Source organism: Sorex fumeus, unplaced genomic scaffold, assembly GCF_029834395.1.
Source record: "Sorex fumeus unplaced genomic scaffold, SorFum_2.1 ptg000051l, whole genome shotgun sequence".
NCBI lineage: Eukaryota > Metazoa > Chordata > Mammalia > Eulipotyphla > Soricidae > Sorex > Sorex fumeus.
The window spans coordinates 29,207,269-29,228,087 of NW_026606108.1; the positions used below are offsets into that span (position 1 = coordinate 29,207,269).

Consider the following 20,819-nt stretch of genomic DNA (forward strand, 5'->3'; position numbering starts at 1 on the left):
TAAATGTGATACTGCACAAATCATAACAACATGTGGAGTGATATAGCTTCATATAAAATAAAGGAAAAATTAACATTCAAATAGGCATAAAACACTTCAAAAGTGGTGTTGGAACACCAGAATCAAAATATTTACTCTATATAACATGAATGAATTTTTACATATTTGTGGTAATTTCATGAAAACAGTCTTACTAGAAATTTCTTTTGAAATTCCCTATTACTTCTTGCATTGATGGTGGGTATGACATTGATACTACTGGTGTGGAAGGGAAATTGACACTATCCAGAAAAATCATGGATATGTTTAGTCTTAGACCCAATGATCCCATTTATAAGAAGCTTAAAATTATACTTGCTACAGTGTGCCAGCTGTTCAGAAAATATAGTTTTTCTCAGTGTACTGAGATTACCAGGATTCAGTAGGTGATGCAAAGCACATCAATTATACACAGAACACTACATTTTACCAATCTTTATGAGCCTTCAAGTTCACATCTACATGTTGTGTTTGTCTTTATCTAATACAACTTAAAGTTCACTTTATCTTTGAAGTATACTAGCCAAAAATACTTTAATTGAATCTCATCAAGAGTTTTTTTCCCAATTACCAGCTAGGCATTACACCCACCAACTGCCCCCGGCACTGTGTTATCCCATCAACGGCCAAGACCTGGGGACTATAAAACCCAAGTCCCAAAAGAGAACAGTGTAGAGTCTCCTGCCCCTGTGTCTGGCTGTCCTCACCGGGGCCCCTTGGAGGGGGGTGGGTTGAGTTTCCCTCCTCACCCTGAGCAGAGCCCTGGCAGCAGAAGACCTCCAGAACCAGCCACAGTCATGCTTGCGACCACTCTCCACATGTTCGGATGAGCATGATCAAGCATGAAGGAACTGGCAGAGGAACCCAGGTGTGCGGGATCCAGGGCTGAGATTTCCAAGCCTGCTCAGATTGGGACTGGGCCTCCTCCACCCAGATCCCCCATCTTCCAGTAGCTAGGCATTACACCCACCAACTGCCCCCAGGGTTGTGTTATCCCATCAACAGCCAAGACCCAGGAACTATAAAACCCAGCTCCAAGGAAGCGTGTGGCCACATTTGCAGCCATGCGACCTCTTATTGTCTAATTCTCACTCTTGGAGAACCTGACAGGCTTCCAAGTGTGTCCTGCCCACACAGCAGAGTCTGGAAAGCTCCTTGTGGCGTATTTGATATGCCAAAACCCAGTAACAATGATGGGTCTCATTCCCCTGACCCTGAAGGAGCCCCCAATGTGGCACCTGCTAAAAATCTCAGGGCTAGGACGAATGGAGATGTTAATGGTGCCTGCTTGAGGAAATAGATGAACAACAGGATGACAGTGATGCAGTGATACAGTGATACCAGCTATGGGAACTATAAAGATATCAAAGGAACATAGTAAAGGATGATATGATAAATCTATGGGCTGCAGAGCAGCAGGTGAAAAGTCTATTAGGCACTGGCCTATTGCCTCAGAAAGACCTTGGAAAAGAGAAAGGGGTTGCGATAAAAAAAAAAAAAACCTATTCTAACTTAGGGCTGGAGAGAGTACAATGTATAGGTCTTTGCCTGGCACACAGCCAACCCAGATTTGATCTCCCTAAGCCCATCAGGAATGATCCCTGAGTCCAAAGCCAGGAATAAACCCTGAGCATCTCTTGGTTTGTCCATACTCACCAAAAAAAAACAAAATAACAAGAACTATTCAGTTGTTTTAAAAAATATTAGGCTTTCATGCTTGAATTGATTATTTACCATCCAACTCCCAAAGACATATTGCAAGGAATTTTATATGGACTAAGTAGTTTGTATGAACTAAGTAGTTGAGGAAACTCTAAGATTAGCTCTAATTTTGCTAGCCATGATCACGATGAAATAGAGAACTATTCTTTTTTCAAAGTCACACCGAGAAGTATTTAGGGTAAAACTGCCATGTTGTCAGGAATAAAAATATTTTATAAAAAGATCATTCAAACAGATTGGTAGAATGTTAACAATCATGAAATCTAGATGCTGTAAATACAATGAGAGTGTTGTTATTATTGTACTATTTGTCATTTTGTAGGCTTGAGACTTTTCATTTGATGAAAAACTAAATAAATAAGTACAACACCAACATTGTTAACAGGACTGGCTGTGGGGAAGAGCTGGAGAGGCTGCCTTAATTCTCTTCATGGAAGCCACGAGTTGAAGGTGAATAATTCCACCTGTAAAACCCACTTCCTCACACTAGGCCACTTGTCTACCCCAGCAGAAATGATTGCTATAATTAAGTTCTTAGGATGAAGAATTTTAATTGTAGTAAGTTTGCAGGATATGTGGAGAAATGAGTCATGTACTCTTAACTGCAGATATGCCTCTTCTCCCTCTCACAGATTTGATCTTAAAAGACTTGTTCTCATGGGAACCCACAGAACAACCTAACAATTCATTAATATTTTGGAACATTGTTCATTTCTAAAATAAATTGCAAAAAAAAAAAGAATCTCTTTGATTTATTTCACTAATGATCAAATGACCTGGCCCCATATAGGTGGCCTTACAAAATAGAAATCAAGCTGCCCTGAGGTTGTAAAATCAGCAATAAAACTTTACGTCAATGTTTATTCCAAATCAAATACTGCGCCAACACTGAGGAAATTAACATAGAAGTTTCTGGGTACAAGAAAACTAGTCTTAAAAACTGACTTGAAATTCATGTGTAAAGTATTGCCTTGGCAAGAACCTGACTGGCACACATTTCTTTCTAGGCATCGTTTGTAGTCTGTGGCAAAAATGATAGTTAAATATTTAATGGGTTTGGGAATTGTTCTCAGGACTATTATTAGAAGATCACTTGTTTGGTGCTATAAAAATTTTACATTTCAGGAAGTGTTTGATGTGTCCAGGACATGTAGTAATGTTCATGCCTCCCAACTCTGTAAGAGCACGCCTCATCTTTAATGTCAAGTTTGTTTCATGAGTCCCAGTGAGGAATAATACTTTGGGCAATGATTGTTCATTGATATAAACAAACAGATTGTAGGAAGAGTAAACTTCCCACTAAAAACAAAGCTATGATCAGAGACTAAAGCAGTAATTAAGAACCCGAGAGCAGGATCCTACTCCTGTACAGAATTAGAAAATGGATGTGTCTTAACATTTCAGCATTCTCACCCTCAACTCTGGGCCATTCTAACACCCAAACATTTCCCACTCCAGCCTGTTTCTCTCCTCAAGCTCTAGCTGCAGTCTATGTACAGAGCTCTTTGCCTCTTTGGGAACAGTTGTAGGTATCAACATAGCATCATTTGGGTTATTTTTTTATGATAGACAAAAATGGTCTTTATTGGCTGCCACACTCGGTGTGAGGGGCGAGGCTGAGGGTGGGGGTGGAACACATAGGACAGCTTCCACTCCTGGGGCCATGCAGCCACTCCCAAAAGTGGGGACCTCTCTGAACTTTCTCTTCTTCCCCCACTCCAAACTTCCCATAATCCAAAATACTATTGCTATAGAATTTCATCCAAAGACTTCTAGAAACATGTACCTTAAATGCATAGTCAGAATTCTATGTTACAGCCCTAAACTCCTATGGGTGTAAGATAGATATCAGGATGCAAATCACAGTACTATTTGCTCACGTTTAATTTGCTCTAAACACAGTTCATCTGCACTAGAACTAGGTATGCATAGGAGCTTGGGAGTGGGTCAGACAGGAAAGTAAAATCAAAATTTAAAAAGGGGTAGAGAAGCACACAGAATATAAAGCAAGATTTTTGCCTCTTGAGTTACAGTTGGTTGAAATATCTATGTTCAAATGGCATTGAAGAAAGAATTGAAATCTTCTTTTCTGATGGGAAACCTAAAAAATTTTGCATTGACCTTGAACAAAAGTAATGTTAACAGAGACGTCTAATTTGTTTGCATATTTATTTCTCCTTATTTCAGCTAAATGATTAATTTTTCTGATTTGCAACTACCTCTTACTGTCTTTGCTCCATTTTTTAAGCAGTTGTATTGATGATTATACCTATTTACATAGCACTCTTCAGCACTATTTGAAGACAGTGCACAATTTCTGGGGAAAAATAGGAGTAGAGGCATAGGTTGTTAGTTATGCTTATGATACTGCTAGCTACCTCAAGATTGCTTGTCTTTGATTCCTTCTTTCAGAGTGAGGTTTCAGACACAAACTTGGTCATGATCAATATCAATTTTGGCAAAATATGCTTTGACAAAATATGTAGTTCTCTAAAGAAATCAAACTCTCACATTTTTGATGCTAAATATATTCTCAAATCACCTGTATCAGTAACTTAAAAATTAGATTTACTCCATGAGATATATTAGCAGGTTTGCATAAGAAAAGCAACACAGTGAGTTTTTCATGGTTAATTCTATTTATTTTGCAAAAACTGTTCTTTATCATTAATATTCCCTTCCTCCTTTTTTGTTGTTGAAATAAATCCTCCTTGTGAAATAACAGTGGAAAAATAGATAGTAATTGAGTGTGTATTCCATGTTTTTAACTTAACAAAATTAGCAGGTGTCAAGCTTCTGTTTCTTTACATTTTTTCCACTAAAAAGAAGGCAGATTCTACTTGCTATGGAAATCCAAAAGTTGAAGACCATTTAGACTGTATTGTAATCTCTGCTTCAAATGCTGTTTTCTACAAGGTGGCTGAATGCTCTGAGTCTAGACCTAGGAAGAGAAAGAACAGAATTTTACAGATACTTTTCAAGCTGTAAACTGATTTTTGAATTTGTAAACTGCTTGTTATTAATACTTTTTTCTTAACTGAAAAGTTGTCCCTGGATTAAAATTTCTGAATTTGCTTCCGATTTTTCATAATCTCCGCTAAAGAATTTTTAGAAGCCTGTTTTGCTTCTGGTCTCTTCACTGTGACTTCAGAGTAATCGTTGGCACATTGATAAACCAAAGTGTGTCTTGGGAGTTATCAACTTGTCCTTTATTAGGAAATCTGAGGTTAGCTAGAACTCAGCTATAGAACAGAAGAGAGAAAGATGAGGAAAGCTTGAGGCTCTGAGGCAATGCTTAATGGGTTCAGTGTGTGCTCCTAGCTCTTCAAACCATTTCAAATGGCAGAGTCCTGAGTCCTGGTGTCTGCAAGAGAAACAAAATGAAATTCAATATTCCTCAGTTTATCTTCAATGTCTAAATTCTATAACATTTTATTGGTGTTCTTTGAAGTTAGTTATTTCTTATCCTCTTTCTCCTTTTGCATTATAATTCTTAGCCGAAGTCCTGATCACTCATTAAATGACCTAACTAGGGGAAAAAACTGTTTACATTTAGAGTAAATAAACATTTACTAGTAAATAAATTTATCTACTTACTATTTATGTATTATTTACTAGTAAATAACTATTTTCTAGTAATTAAAACATTCACTCGCAAATAAATAAACATCTAGTATATAAATATTTACTACTGAGCCACATCCCCAGCCCTAGCATCTTTTTAAAAAAATGTTAGATAGGGACTTAATCTCACATATTTTGGCGTAACTTTGTAAAAACGGGCCTAGGCACTCCAGAGACTGAAATTCAACATAAAATTTCGATGCCAACCCATTTCAATTTTCAAAAATGTTTTTTAAGTTATGCAACGAACCCATTTTTGTGATGTTTTGTGAAGAGTTCGACTGTTTCTTAATCTGTTTGCAAACAACCAATGTTCTGTTCTCTTCTCCCTCCCTCCCTAACCCCACACCCAAAGGGGTGGTTGTTCTTTTTATCTTTTTTTCCCCAATCTGGAATCCTCCTCTGTCCACTCCCTATATTCACTCCCTTTATGTGTTTATGACAGTCATCAATGAACCCACCCCAGCACCTCGTTCCCCGCGCGCCGAGATCCCTACAACTCTCTCCTGGGTACTGTCCCTGCGCATACCAGGGGCCCCGACGTGGCGCACCTGCCAAGCCCCGCCGCTGGGTGGTGGGTCTGCGAGGAGGGTTAGGGCGGCAAGTGCGGATCAGACTGTTCCCGGGCGGCGCGGTCGGGAGCCGGGCTTGGCGCGTAGCCTGGAGGAGGGCGGAGGCGGACTGCACCTCGGCGGGGCTGATGTGAAGGCGATAGCCGGTCGCGGGGACACAGTGAGAGGAGCTTGGGCAGCAGGAGGCTGCTGCCTCGAGTCCGCGTGGAGGCGCCTCGGGAGCCCTGCGCCGAGACCCGTGAGTTCCAGGGGGATCCGGGACGCGGGGCTGGGGTACTGCGGGCGGCGTTCGGGGGCCGGGAGCTCCTCGGCTTTGGGGGATACTAGGAGGAGCCGCAAAGTGGCCCCGAGACCCCGCAAGGGTCGAGATGCGAAACGGCCGCGTTTCTCTACCACCCAACCTTTCCCCAGCTGGCATGCAGCTTGAATTTTGCAGCGGCTGCTGAGACTAGCCCGAGGACCCGCGCAGCTGGCTCCAGACCTACTATGTGCCCCCAAGGGGATCGGTGGGGTGAGGGTGCCTGGGGCCCCGGAGGTGCAGGGACTGACCCCAGCCTGCCGGGAGAGGTCTGGAGCGCGCCGGAGAGACGCCGACGGGGCGCGCCTTCGGGGCTTCCGAGACGCGGCGAGGCTCCTAGATGCCGCGCTCCCTGGGACGCTGAGTGGATTTCGCGTAGGATCCCGTCACTCATCAACCGCCAGGGGTCCCAGCCTATGACCCCGCCAGGTGTCTTAGTCCCAAACCCCCCGGCCGCCTTGGGAGACCTTCTCCGTGCAGACTTTGGATTGTCTTTTACAGGATCACCCTCAGGCTCGGGAAAGGTCGGCACGAACTGCAGGCGCCAGCCCTGGGCACCGAGCCACTCCGCTTCCCCGCCGCCAAGCACCGCGCCTAGGAGACCAGGCTAGGGCCGGGGTCAGAGCGCCTCTGACCCAGCGGCACCCATGTCTCTCTCATGGCTCGCAGGACTTGGCGCTGGAATGGTCTTTCTGCACTTTGTGCAAAAACTCGTCTTCCCTTACTTCTGGGAAGACTTCTGTTACCTGCTGAAGGTGGTTCGCTATGGGATTCGACTGCAAGTGTACAGCTACAAAGGGGAGCTGTTTACCGTCTTGGATAAATTCCTGAGCCACGCCAAGAAGCAACCCCAGAAACCGTTTATCATCTACGAGGGAGACATCTACACCTATCAGGACGTGGACAAAAGAAGTAGCAGGGTGGCTCACGCCTTGCTTAACCATTCCACGCTGAAAAAGGGGGACACGGTGGCCCTACTGATGAGTAATGAACCCGACTTCCTCCATGTGTGGTTCGGCTTGGCGAAGCTGGGCTGCGTGGTGGCCTTCCTCAACTCCAACATTCGCTCCAACTCTCTGCTGCATTGCATACGCTGCTGTGAGCCCAGGGCCGTCGTTGTGGGCGCAGGTAGAGTATAGGGTGTGGTCTGCTTGTGCAGAGGGGCATCTGTCTGTCCTCCCCCAACCCCCCAAACCCCCCCAATCCCCCAACCTCCGCAACTTTTCATTTGAAAACTATTCTGTGTATAAGAAATACTCTGGGTGTTGGATGTTGTATCGTGAGGGTACAAAAACCGTTTTACAGTTCTGCGAATGGTGGTTGACATCGGCCTCCAGTGCTCCTCACTATTATATTCACTTAATCACTCGGCGCAGGGCCGAGTGGCGCATCTCATTGAGTGGACGGGCTGGAGCAAGCCCAGCGACTCCCCGGTTGCCCTGGAGTCGGCCTTTTCCTTCTACTCGGACCTGAGCGAGGGGGAGCAGGAGGCTCGCTTTGCGGCAGGGGTAGCTGAGCAATTTGCCATCGCAGAAGCCAAGCTCCGGGCCTGGTCTTCGGTGGATGGTGAGGACTCCACCGACGAGTCCTACGATTATATTATAGATTAGTAATTATCAAAACTTTGCACAAGTATGGGGGTGGAGTTTTACTATCTTTGTCACCGTTTGGGGGGGCACTTAGGATTTGGGGGCTATTCCAAATTCTGTCACCATTTGGGGGGCACCTAGCAGTGCTTGGGGGCTATTCTAAATTCTATGCTCAGGGATCACTCCTGCCATGTCCCTCAAACCCTGCACGATCTCTCTATCTCTGATGTTGATACCGTTAGTAAATGAATGGAACATAAAGTGCTAGAAATTGCTTGGTCCTAAACTGAGTCCGATCTGACAAAAATATTTGATTGGTAGGAGTATTACTTTGACCTGATTACAGAATGTGTATCTGCAGCTCTGATAGTTAACATTATCAAGACTGACAAGATTGGCAAAGCACATGCTTACTCTGAAGTGCATGCACAGATTTTGTTCTTCATTTGTACACTTTTCTACACTGCCAGCGAGTTAGGATTTGCCTGGTGAGATTGGCTGCAACCTGTGGTCCCCAGAGAAGCTCTGACATGCTCCAGGCCCCTTTCTCTCTCTTGCTTCACATCTTCTATGAGTATCATTTTTCTCTAGTAAGTTCTAGGCTGCTTCATCCTCCTGCTGGAGTGTCTTAGGGTGCGCATGTTGACACTGAATTAAGAAAAAAAATACTTTTAAGTGCCTAATTAACAGAGAACATAAGAAGATGGGTTGTTTAACAAAATGGAATTAAAGTATGAAAATATGATGCTTATTTGGCTTGACCCAAGTGATTTGTGCACATTCATCTTGCATGGGAGTTGAAAGAGAGAGAGTGAGGAGGTGCCACAGCAAATACCTTCATGAAAACAGAAGCATTTTGGATGACTAGATATGTACTAATATCTCATGTGGTGCTTTCAGGTTCACAGGCCATAATGAAACACAAAGTATACAGGAGGATTTCTAAGAACTTTTCACGTTAACATCTATTGTATATTTAAATTATATAATTAATTTAATTTAATTAAAATATAAATTAAGCTAGATAATATTTTATTTATTTATTTATTTATTTTTTGCTTCACACCCGGCGATGCCCAGGGGTTACTCCTGGCTCTTCACTCAGGAATTACTTCTGGCAGCACTCCGGGAACCATATGGGATGCTGGGAATCGAACCCGGGTTGGCTGCGTGCAAGGCAAACGCCCTACCCGCTGTGCTATTGCTCCGGCTCCTAGATAATATTAAAAAAAAAAAAGGTTAGTCATTAAAGACTTTTCACTTTGCTCCTCCAGTTGTCCTTCCAGCTCATGTTGTGTGACCTGGTAACGTAGGAAAATATTTATGCTCAAACACTGATATTCTCTTGTTTAAGCTGCAGGAGCGGAGACAGAAAGCCTCTCATGTTTTTTTGGTTCATTTTTCACTCAGTAATCCTGGCTCACAAGATTGAGATTTGCCTCCTCATTTTAGAAAGAAATTAAATCATGTGCTTTTTTTTTGAAAATGCCTCTCTAGACCATAGCACTGTAGTACCGTAACACTGTCTTCCCATTGTTCATCGATTTGCTCGAGCAGGCACCAGTAATGTCTCACAACAAATTGTGAGACTTGTTGTTACTGTTTTTGGCATATTGAATACGTCACTGGGAGCTTGCCAGGCTTTGCATGCGGGTAAGATACTCAGAAGCTTGCCAGGCTCTCAGAGAGAGGCGGAGGAATTGAACCTGGATTGGCCATGTGCAAGGCAAAGGCCCTACCCGCTGTGCTATTGCTCCAGCCCCTAGACTATAGCAATAGTAGAATAAGTGAATCTCAGAAGTTTGATAACATGGTGAACGCTATTTACCAGATTTGTGCTGGGATCATAGCAATGTGATGTAGCAAGAAAAAAATATTGCTGTTCAGCAAAGGATACACTCTAACATTTCATTATACTCCCCATCTTACTGCTCCATCTGGTTTCAATAGGAGCTTCTAAAGCAAATCTGAAATTGTGCTTATGAATTGATAAAGACAGATTTAGAAGAACAAACTGAGAGCCGCACAGTATCCCTGAAAAGATGTCTGTGAGCACAATGCTGAGGCCAATTGGATGGAGAAGCACCCGGTGGCGGGTCTCCTGAGGTCGTCTTCTTCTAGTGCACAGGGCTGGTTACCTCTCAAAATAGAGTGTTTTAGCTTAGCTGTTGACTGAGTTGTTGCTTAATTAGGTCCAATTAATTTTGCGGCTTTATTTGTGCCAACTTTCGCTGTGCTTGCCAATAACTAATTGCATTGTTCCCTTGTTTTTGTTTTCAACAACTGCAGTCAGGTTTTGTATATAAAAGTCACTTTGGGATGCTGGACTTCAAAACCATTTCATGGCAATCTTAAACCTGACCAATATTTTTTGTTAGTATTCCTCCAAAATATATGGTACATGTGTTTTCAAAAATGCTTGTTATCTTGAGTCTATCAAGTAAATACAATTTCCATTTAATTTTTAGAACTTTAATATCATCAGTCTTAGACTCTCACTTAATGTTTCTGAAGGAGATATATTATTAAATCATTATATCTCCAAGGAGAGTGCATTTGGGTGAAAGACCTAAAGTTAGAAAGAACTACAGAGATAGCACAGAGTAAGACACAAATCTTGCCTGCAGCTGATCCTGGTTTGATCCCTGGAACTATAGTCTCCTGAGCCCTGAGCATTCAACCACTGAACTATTGGTCTGAGAATCATCAGAGGACTTGGGGTGGGCCTGGATCTCCTGAGCACAACTTGGGAATCTCTTCCCCTCAAAAAAAAAAAAAAAAAGCAGGCATAGGCCTTCAGTTAGGCTTAACAGTATCTTCTCTCTGTAACTGAAGATCCTGGTTGTCTTGAGTTTTACTTTATTCAGTTGTTAAGTGGTGATAATACCATCTACTTCACAGTGCATTCTGAGGATTAAATGACCTAACTTTTGTAAAGTGGCTAGCTAAGTGTCTGGTATGTACTAACTAGATCCTTGGTGAATAGAAATAATTGCTTTTATTATAGAGTCATCTGAGACTTTTAATAAGGGGTCTCCTTTGGATTTTGCTGCAGTAGCCTAATTTGGCATGAGCGCTAAAAAAGACTAGTCAATAGTTTGTTTGCAGTGGACATTGCACACTTTTCTCTGGATGATTTACTACTTTATTTTGCAGGCTGTACCTAGAACCTACACCAGAAAGTCCTTCAAAAATTCCCCTGAAAATTTTCAGCACTTAAAAGATGAGTGTTAGATGAAACCTGATCTCCCCCCCACTCCCCAGCGGGTAGTTGTGCCTCTAGCTTAGATGATTATTTATATATACTTTTTTGTTCTTAAACCAAATAGAAAGAGCTTGGGACACTAATTTAATTTTTTAAATTTATTTAATTTTATAAAATTGTTCACAATAATTTATTAATTCAATATTCCAACACCAATCTTACCACAATTATACCACCACCGTTATACCTTACTCTCCACCATTATTTTGAATTTTCCCCATCACCATTCTAGCCTGCCCCAATGACAGACCCTAAATAATTTATTTGTGTTGCTTGTTATGAATAATTCACTAAAAATGATCAAAAAAGGTTTTCTTAGAAGAAAGTGTGTGAAGATTCTTATATCATCCTGGAGCCATTGAGCCCTTGTATAAGTGATTACTAATATGTTGTTACAGGTTGAGCCTTGTTTGCTAATATTTTTTTTCAATTGAGATCGATTGCCTTCTACCTTACATCCTATCCAATGTGTGCTACTCCTGGTAATCAGTGGTATAAAATTTGTGATGTCACATAGCCGCAAATGCGATTGTGTGCTCCAGGAATTCTAAAATTTTAAGTGAGATGGAGTTAAATGGGATACTTATAATTTAGATCACTGTATGCAACTATGGCCTTTGACATATTTAGTAATATTAAAAGTAATGATAATGTTAATCACAACTCATTTGAATTCCTTTCAAAGCCTTTTACCATAAGCACCTTTCACCTCCTAACCTATCCTGATTGAGGGTAGATGCTGTGTGGTTTGTTTTTGTTTTTGTTTTTGTTTTTAATTTTTATTAGTGAAACACCATGAGGTACAGTTGTAGACTTACAAATTTTTGTGCTTGGGTTTCAGTTATACAATGATCGAGTACCCATCCCTCCACCAGTGCCAATTCTCCACCACCACTGATCCCGTATCCCTCCCACCCCCATCCCTCCACCCCACCCTGCCTCTGTGGCAGGGCATTCCCTTTTGTTCTCTCTCTCCTTTTGGGTGGTGTGCTTTGCAAAAGAGGCATTGAGTGGCAATCATGTTCGGTCTATAGTCTACTTTCAGCATGCATCTCCCATCCTGGGAGGATCCTCCCAACACCCTTTATTTGGTGCTCCCTTCTCTATCTGAGCTGCCTTTTACCCCGATGCTGTGTGTTTTTGAGGTCAAGAACCTATAGCCCCTGGGTCGAAAAACTTTATTTTATGTTTACTACTAAATACTCAGAACTTTGCACAGGGGGAAGATTCAATAAATATTTCCAGGATGAATGAGTGAATAGCTAATGAAAAATGAGGAGTTATTAGAATCCAGTAATTCCGAACATTTATATTTTTAAAATATTGTCACTGTCACTGTCCTCCCGTTGTTTTAGTAATATTAAAAGTAATGATAATGTTAATCACAACTCACTTGATTTCCTTTCAAAGCCTTTTACCATAAGCACTTTTCACCTCCTAACCTATCCTGATTGAGGGTAGATGCTGTGTGGTTTGTTTTTGTTTTTATTTTTTTTAATTTTTATTAATGAAATACCATGAGGTACAGTTGTAGATATTGATTTGCTCAAGCAGGCACCAGTAACGTCTCCATTGTGAGACTTGTTACTGTGTTTGGCATATCAAATACGTCACAGGTAGTTTGCCAGGCTTTGCCATGCGATCGAGATACAGATACTCTCAGTAGGTTGCCGGGCTCTCCGAGAGGGATGGAGGAATCGAAACTGGGTCAGCCAGGTCGGCTCCATGCAAGGCAAATGCCCTACCTGCATATTATTCAAAAAAAGTCTATTTTCCTTTCCCTCCCTATTGTTTTGTGATGAACTCAGAGACACTTGATTGTCAGGTTAGCAGTGGTGCACACTTTGTCTAAATATATGCACACATTTTCTGAGGTGTTCCAGAAATGGCACACTTGTTGTGGCACGCAGGATCCCAAACAGCAGTTCCTGGAATCACATTCAGCATGCGGGGTGGTGCCAGGCATACGATCTTGGAAGTACTTTTTGCTTCTGAGCTGTTCCAGATCCCTCAGTAATTTAATTTTTTGTTTGCTTATTATGGCCAATAAATTGTCCCTAAAGTGTTTTCCATTTCTGAGTGGTGACATCAGCAGAATTTCTTTGTTTTGTTATTTTTGTATCTGTGTTGCTAAGTTAAAATCACAATTCTTCAGAAGAACAGTTACTTACATACACTAAGCATTCACTAGGCTTCACACATTCACTTGCAGAAATACATTTTTTACTCTTCTTTTCACATATAAATTGTTATGGCTAATGAATTTTATGTACATAAAACAAATTTTATGTACATAGTTTTGTTTATATGCACACGTGTGTTGTGTGTGTTACACACTCATTCATCTTTTCCTGAATTGTCTTACTTTAGATTCGATGGTATTTCATGTCTTAACATATATGAAAGAGTCTTGTGTTTCTAGTCATGAGAAGTAAACATCCTGTGTCGACTCTGTAAACTCACAACAATGCCACAACCTTGTCCTGTGCATTTTTCATGAACTGCTTCATTCAGATGGGGCCTATGAATGCTTCAGTTAACAATTGTGCCATTGTCGTTCTTCAAATGACTTTCAGCTATCAAGGCAACAGCTTTTTAAAGATCAAGAGAGTTAGATAAAAAATAAAGACCTTCTAAGTCATATAGAAAGTGATGTGTATTCACAAAGATGAGACACAGGGCTTCTGGCAACTGTATTTTCTCCATGTACTGGGATACCATTCTATTACAGCTGTTTTATTTTATTTTATTAACTTTTTATCGAATCATTGTGAGATAGACCCTTATAAATATTACAGCTGTTTTAATTGTTAGGTCATTTCTATATTTTGTAGTAAGTAGAAATAATGGTTGCTTGGATTTTTAATTTTTTTCTCCATTTTAGACCTAATCATATCAAGAATTACCTCAATTCCAAAAGAAAGGAATTGATTTTGGTAGCAGTTTAAGTGGTTGGGTGACTCACTCACCAGAAAAGGTTTCTTCTTCAGTGGTCGTAGAGATTCTGGCCTGAGGTTTCAAATTGTAGGATATGATGAATGTTCACCATAAGGCAATAAATATGGCAGGAACAAGCACAGTATTTATTGGGTGGCTGAGCCGGGGCAGGTGGGCATTGCCCCTCCTCAGAAAAGTGGGGTTTCTGAATGGAAGAAAGACTATCTCAGGATCAGGCAGATGACTAGAATCCTAACACTACCATTCACTGGCATCTAACACAGCTGGTAGTGAATGTCAGGGTGTGGGGGAGGAGGCAGGATGTGAATTAAAGGTAAGGATGAACAGAGTGCTGGAGCAGGGTATCTATATAGACCACAAATGGTTATATATAAGCCCCTGTTACTCATTACTTTTAATATAAGGTGGTAGATACATACCCGCAGAGTAAGATCAGTCTTTGTAGAAGTCTCTCTGGGGTTCACAGTGGTCATGGGATTATATGAAGGAAGATCCACTTGCGTCAGTTCTTGTGGTAACTGGTTTCAACCAACTGTCCTTCCTGCCTAAGAGCAGGGCTGTGCTCTCTGCTTCCAAACACTCAAGGACCAGACCTGGAACTCTGTCACACAGGACCTAGATGGTTCCCTCTAGATGGATTGTGCAGTTTCTGCATGTGGTGTACCTTGCTTCCATCTCTGGCCCCACATGGTCCCTTGAATACCAGGTGTGGCCCCGGAGGTCCTCCATGCACCTCTTGGGTTGTAGGGACAACCCAGCACTGCTGGTCCCAAGCAGCACCACATCCTTGGCCCAATCACTGATGATCCCTTATTGGCTAATTGGCTGAGAATTGCTGGAGGTGACATCTGGGCCCCTTGAGAACAGCTTAACATGCCCCCCCACCCCAAGTAAGTGTGTGTGTGTGTGTGTGTGTGTGTGTGTGTGTGTTTGTAATACTCACCTGAATTCCCATCAGGCTTTAAAAAATTACCTATTTACAAATAAATCCTGCCATATTTTGCAGCCCCATCTTTCCAACCCATCTCCCACCCTCCAGGTTACCTTAATTCTGTTGTCATTTGGGTTTTTAAAATTTAATTTTGTCCATAAAATTTATATCCTGCACATGGATGAGATTATCTAATATTTGTCTGTTACATTTGTTTTGTTTTGTTTTGTTTTGGGGGATTACACTAGCTGTACTGGCCGTACTCAGGGCTTTCTCATGACTCTGCACTCAACGATCACTCCTGGTAGTGCTCAGGGGATCATATGGTGCCAGGGATTGAACTGAGTCAGCTGCATGCAAGGCAGCCACCATACGCACTATATTATTTATCCAGCCCCATTTTGTTTTATTCCTTTTGACTGACCTCTCTTTCCATTGGCCCCTTGATATCATTCCATTTTACTATAAATGGCAATTTTAAATCATTTTTATAGCTGAATAGTATTCTATTGTATAAATATACCCATCTTCTTTTTTCATTGCCAGAGATCAAACCTATTTCTCATATACATGAATACCTGGTTTTATTAAAATATCTGCTAATTTTTTTTTGGTTTTCGCTGGTTCTTCATTCCAGGATCACTTCTGGTGGACTTGGGGGACCACTTGGAGTGCCAAGTATGGAACCCTGGGCATCCATATGCAAGGCATGAGCCTTATCCACTATGCTATCTCTCTGGCCCCTTTTCACTACTTTGTGAGAAATAGTAAGTCAGTGCATTATACCACTGTTTTCATATGTGAGCAATAATTATTAGTTATCAACAGGTAATGTGTTGGAAATAACATAAAATGTAGTTCTATAGTATTATCTTTCACATTTTTCCAAACTATGACATATGCCTGCTCTCCCAAAAATAATGCTGAGAGAGAACAAATGAAGATCCTGAGAAACTTATGTGGGGATACTGAAGGCAGTTAGCAAGATGACTTCAGGAAGAATATGTTTCTCCAATTCAAAGACTTTTACGCCAACACTGTTTCTTGTTCCTTTAGAATTTCTAGGCGTGAGCATTCACAGTTTTGACTGATTGTAAGTTTTATCTTGAAGTAGGGAGGAAATTTTTGAAGACCCTGATAGATAAGGGATGAAGCACATGATTGCGTGCATGATGCATGAACTCCACTCCCTAGCTCTGCATGGCCCCCAGCATGAGGGCCCCCAAGAACTTCCAGTTGTTTTGGGGAGGGTCCTTATGTTGTATATAGGCAGTAAAATTCTGTGGTCTGATTCTGGTGCATGCATGATGGGGCACACAGACGTCACCACAAACTGGCTGTCTGCAGCCCTTCTTCCTTTGTTGTTGCTCACCATTGATGTTATAAATATCCAAAAGGCCCTTGGCAGAAATTATGTTGCTCACCCCTGCTTTAGACCTTTGAAAATCAACTGAGAATCAGACTTCCAAATGAATGCCTCCCCTTGTATTTTTATTAAACAGCAGCCATGGTCTGGTTTGGAAACAGTATAGTGAGACTCCCTCCCCAGATGCACCTTACCCACAGAGGAGTGTGGAAACCAAATCTCTTCTTCTCACAAGGCTTCACCTACCCTCCTTTGTTGGTGTTCTCTTCATTTCAGGCCTCAGCTCTCTATTTAATACAATTGAAATGGTACTTGATCATCAGGATCATAATCCCAACAGCAGTCATAGTTGCAATGCAAAACACCCAAAGAGTTACCATTTGCCATGGATTAGTTCTGTGCCCCGGAATCATCAAGAATAGTTCACAGATACCATTTGTTTGACCCTGCAACTGGAAGAACTGAATGAAGTCATTTTTCAGTTGAGGAAGTAGTGGCTCAGAAAAATGAAAGGACTTGCCTTTAAGTCTCTCACTTAGCAAATCGCAGTTTGTGAATCTAGATCCTTTTGGTTGAAAGATCTGTAAGAAATTAACCTGGAATGTAATATTTTGCTGACATTTGATGTTTATTTTTATTTGGGGGGAGGGGTCATACCGAGCAATGCTCAGGGCTTACACCTGGTTCTGCTCTCAGAGATCACTCCTAGTGGGGTTTAGGGGACAATACAGGATACCAGGGTCAGCCGCTTGCAAGGTAAGCACCTTATTTACCATATGCTGGCTCATGTGGTCTGATGTTTTTAAAAGACACGGGGCTGGAGCCCCAGGAGGCAGGTTGAATCTCATTCTTGGTATTTCCCCGATATGAACTTTTTCTAATCTTTAGTTCCTTCTCATAGACTTCAGCTCCCACTTGTATAATCAGGAGGAACAAATCAAATCTCCTAATTTCCCAAGTGTATCAGAACAGTGCATTTCATGGGGCTGAGGATAGGGACCATTCTTGGTGGCTTTGGGGTCCCTTAGAGTTCTAGAGACTAATCCCTCCCTCCTGCATAGAAAGCATGTGCTCCAGCCCGTTGAGCTCTATCCCCAGACCAGTAATACAGTTATTGACTGATTGTAAGTTTTATCTCAGAGGGGGAATTAACAAGAATTTTTGAAGACCCTGATAAATAACTGAAAGGGATAAAGCACATGACTTATATGCATGATTCCTGAAGTCCAGTCCCCAGCCCTGCATGACCCCAGCATGAAAGCCCCCAAGAACTGCCAGTTGTTTTCTGGGGATCCTCAGCACCTCAGGGCACACCTCTTCAGAATAAGGAACACTAAAATTATGAGGCCTAACTACAGAGCCAATTATCATCAGGAGTGGCTCTCAGGCTCCCAAGAACTGCTGAGAAGACCCCCCTCAGACACAGAGATAAAGTTAAAATGAGGGAATTTTTGAAATAATATTTTTAAAGCAAGGGGTAAGAGAACGAAACAAGACAAAATTGAGAGGTACATATGACACATCCTACTGATGGAAAAGGGAAGAAATTTGTTTTAATTATATTAATCACCAATTTTGAAAATAACGCTAATGATTCACAATATACTACAGGCCTTAAATTTTAGAAAGCATATTTGGGGACCCAGGGCATCTGCCTTTTATGCTCAATTTCCTTAAAATAGAAAATAATATTTATACCACTAGCTATTCCATGAATACTAGTACTAATGCTTTCATGAGAAATGACCTGATATGAATTGTTAGTGTCACTTTCATATTATGAATCACTTTCAGACATTACATAAGCATTAGTTTTCTTAGAAACCATTGCCTAACCTGAACATGCATTTTATGAAAAACTAATTGAGCTGACCTAAAGTAAATTTTATTAATTTTTTTTAGAAATATTTAGAAAGCACATGCTTTCTTAGCATGTGGTAAGGTCTATAATCCCATTTGGATTCTGTGTCAGTATTGCTTTGCTGTATGAAAATTTCATCATTTATTTGAATTTCATAATTTACTTGAATTTCACATTAGGTGTGCTCATGCATACAATTTTAAAGCTCTAGTGTGTACAAGTATATTACAAGCTACAAGGTACTTTTGAAAGTATTCATTTGTTTTATGTAAAATAGAGGTAAAATAAAGCTGTGTGTGCATGCTAGGGAATCAAACCCAGGGACTCTTGTGTAGGAGGCATGTGCTAAGCCACTAAGGACATGTCTGCCCCCTTTGAGCATCTCTGTGGCTGTCTGAATTGCATATTCCCTCTAACTGGGTCTTGGAGCCTGTCCCTGCTGATGGATGAGCAGCTCTCAGCAGTGCTCTCGGCTGCCTTGTCATACTCTCCCCTGCACTCTGAAGCTTATTGCCTCTACCACACATATTTTCTTCCTCCTTATGTTGTTTTTTGTTGTGGTTTTCTTTGGGGGCCACACCTGGAGGTGCTCAGGGCTTACACTTGACTCTGTGTCAGGGATCACTCCTGGCATGATTAGGGAGGTGCCATATGGTGCCAGGGATCAGGCCCAGGTCAACCACATGCAAGGTAAGCAAGCACCCTACCTACTCTACGACCTCTCTTGTCCTGCTTTTAGAGACTTTTCACCTTTAATTTTCCTGAGCCAGAGTAAAAGACATCTCAATCTCCTCACTTCACTTTTAGGTCTGACATCATTTGTAATCTTGATCACACCAGGTCTGGAGAGTCTCCCTTGCATTATAGTAGAACTATGCAGGAACTGAAACAGGTGGCTCTCTGAAATAATGGGCTACCAAGTTCTATTTCAAAGAAAATGTTAAGTGCAGAACCTTGAAACAATGTTTAAAACAGAACATAAAAATAGAGTTGCAAAGGCCAGTGAGATAGTACAATGGCTAAGGCACTTGCCTTGCATTTGATTGACCTGTATTCAGTCATATGTTACTCCATATGATCGGTCCCCTGAGCTCTGCCAGAAATGATCCCCGAGCAGAGAAGAGCCAGGAGTAAGCCCTGAGCACTGCCAGGTATGGCCCAAGTTCCTCTCCTCCAGAGTTTCATTTTAAAATTGGAAACATGGTGACATTTCCAGAATTCCATCTTAATCGGCTCATTTGTATTAATTTAATCAGATAATAGCCAGATTTGCCTTTAAATTGATCCTGTAGGTGCAGAATCCTGACTTAACTGTGATGCTGCTCTCCAATTTAAAAAGGAAATCAACAATGTGTTTACTTTTCATCCTTGTTCCAACGCACACACACAAAAATTATAAAAAAAAAAGGTTTGGAGTTTTGCTTTTGTTTCTCTATTCATAAACTTTATTTTTCAGATCTGCTTGGAACTATAGAGGAAATCCTTCCAGACATCCCAGAAGGAATCAGTGTCTGGGCAATGAAAGATTTGGTCCCGAAAGGAGTAATTTCACTCAAAGAAAAACTGAGCACTGCATCTGACAAGCCCGTACCACGCAGCCACCATGTGACTTCAAGCCTCAAGTCCCCTTGCCTGTACATCTTTACCTCAGGAACCACGGGTATGGTCCATTTTCTCTTAAAACTTAAAAAGAAAATAATGAGGTTGCAAAGCATCTTCTGTCTTGTGTGGTCCTCAAACTGCTAAGAAAGAATGCCTCCAAAAGCACCATTGTTTTTCCTCCAATTTTAGAACTCTCAGGCATGGATGAAAGAGCTAATTGCTTTACCTTTAACTTGTCAAGCTCACGTGTTCACTCAGTTGTTGTCAAAGTTGTTTGAAATATGGTAGTACAAGGGACACTTGAGTGTCAGAAGATTTTGACCTAGCACATTGGAAATAGTGAAACATGTCCAGTCTCTTTGGTCAGATCTTTGCTAGTGATATCTGTCCCTTAGATTCCAAATACATAAAATGAATAGACCAAATATTTATTATTGTTCTTTGGGATTATGAGACTGATGTGGGTAGGGCGCTTGCCTTACATGCAGCTGGCTTGGGCCGACCCCGATTCTATTCCTCCACCCCTCTCAGAGAGCCCAGCAAGCTACCGAGAGTGTAGCGCCCACACGGCAAAGCCTGACAAGCTAACCATGACGTATTCGATATGCCAAAAACAGTAACAAGTCTCACGATGGAGATGTTACTGGTGCCCGCTAGAGCAAATTGATGAACTATGGGAGGACAGTGCTACAGTGACTAATATTGTAAGCCAAGTTACAGTATTGTATTAGTAGATATTTATTACTGTTTTCTTCTTATTTTTTTTTCCTTTCTGCTATGTGAAGCCTGGTGATGCTCTGTTTAAAAGTGGAGAGTAGACTGTATTTTTGACCATGTTAAGAACAAGAGATTGTTCTTAATAAATTGCCTGGAAAAATACTAATATGTCAGCAAATTACCAGCATAAATTCAGTCTAGTCTTGGTCTCTGTCAGAGAGTATATGGTTTTGGAATTGAATTGCTCTGCTTTGAAATCTTCCTGCTAAGGTTCT

General features: G+C 41.4%; 1 protein-coding gene across 1 annotated transcript in view; it reads left to right on the forward strand.

The window, feature by feature from the left end:
- The first annotated feature begins 6,803 nt into the window (after nt 1–6,803).
- The window catches only part of SLC27A6 (solute carrier family 27 member 6), a 58,382-nt gene continuing 44,366 nt past the window's right edge, over nt 6,804–20,819 (forward strand). The window contains exons 1-2 of the mRNA XM_056124611.1: nt 6,804–7,383; nt 19,682–19,885. Coding sequence (XP_055980586.1) covers nt 6,903–7,383; nt 19,682–19,885 — 685 coding nt within the window. The 5' untranslated portion in view covers nt 6,804–6,902. The remainder of the gene's footprint in view (nt 7,384–19,681; nt 19,886–20,819) is intronic.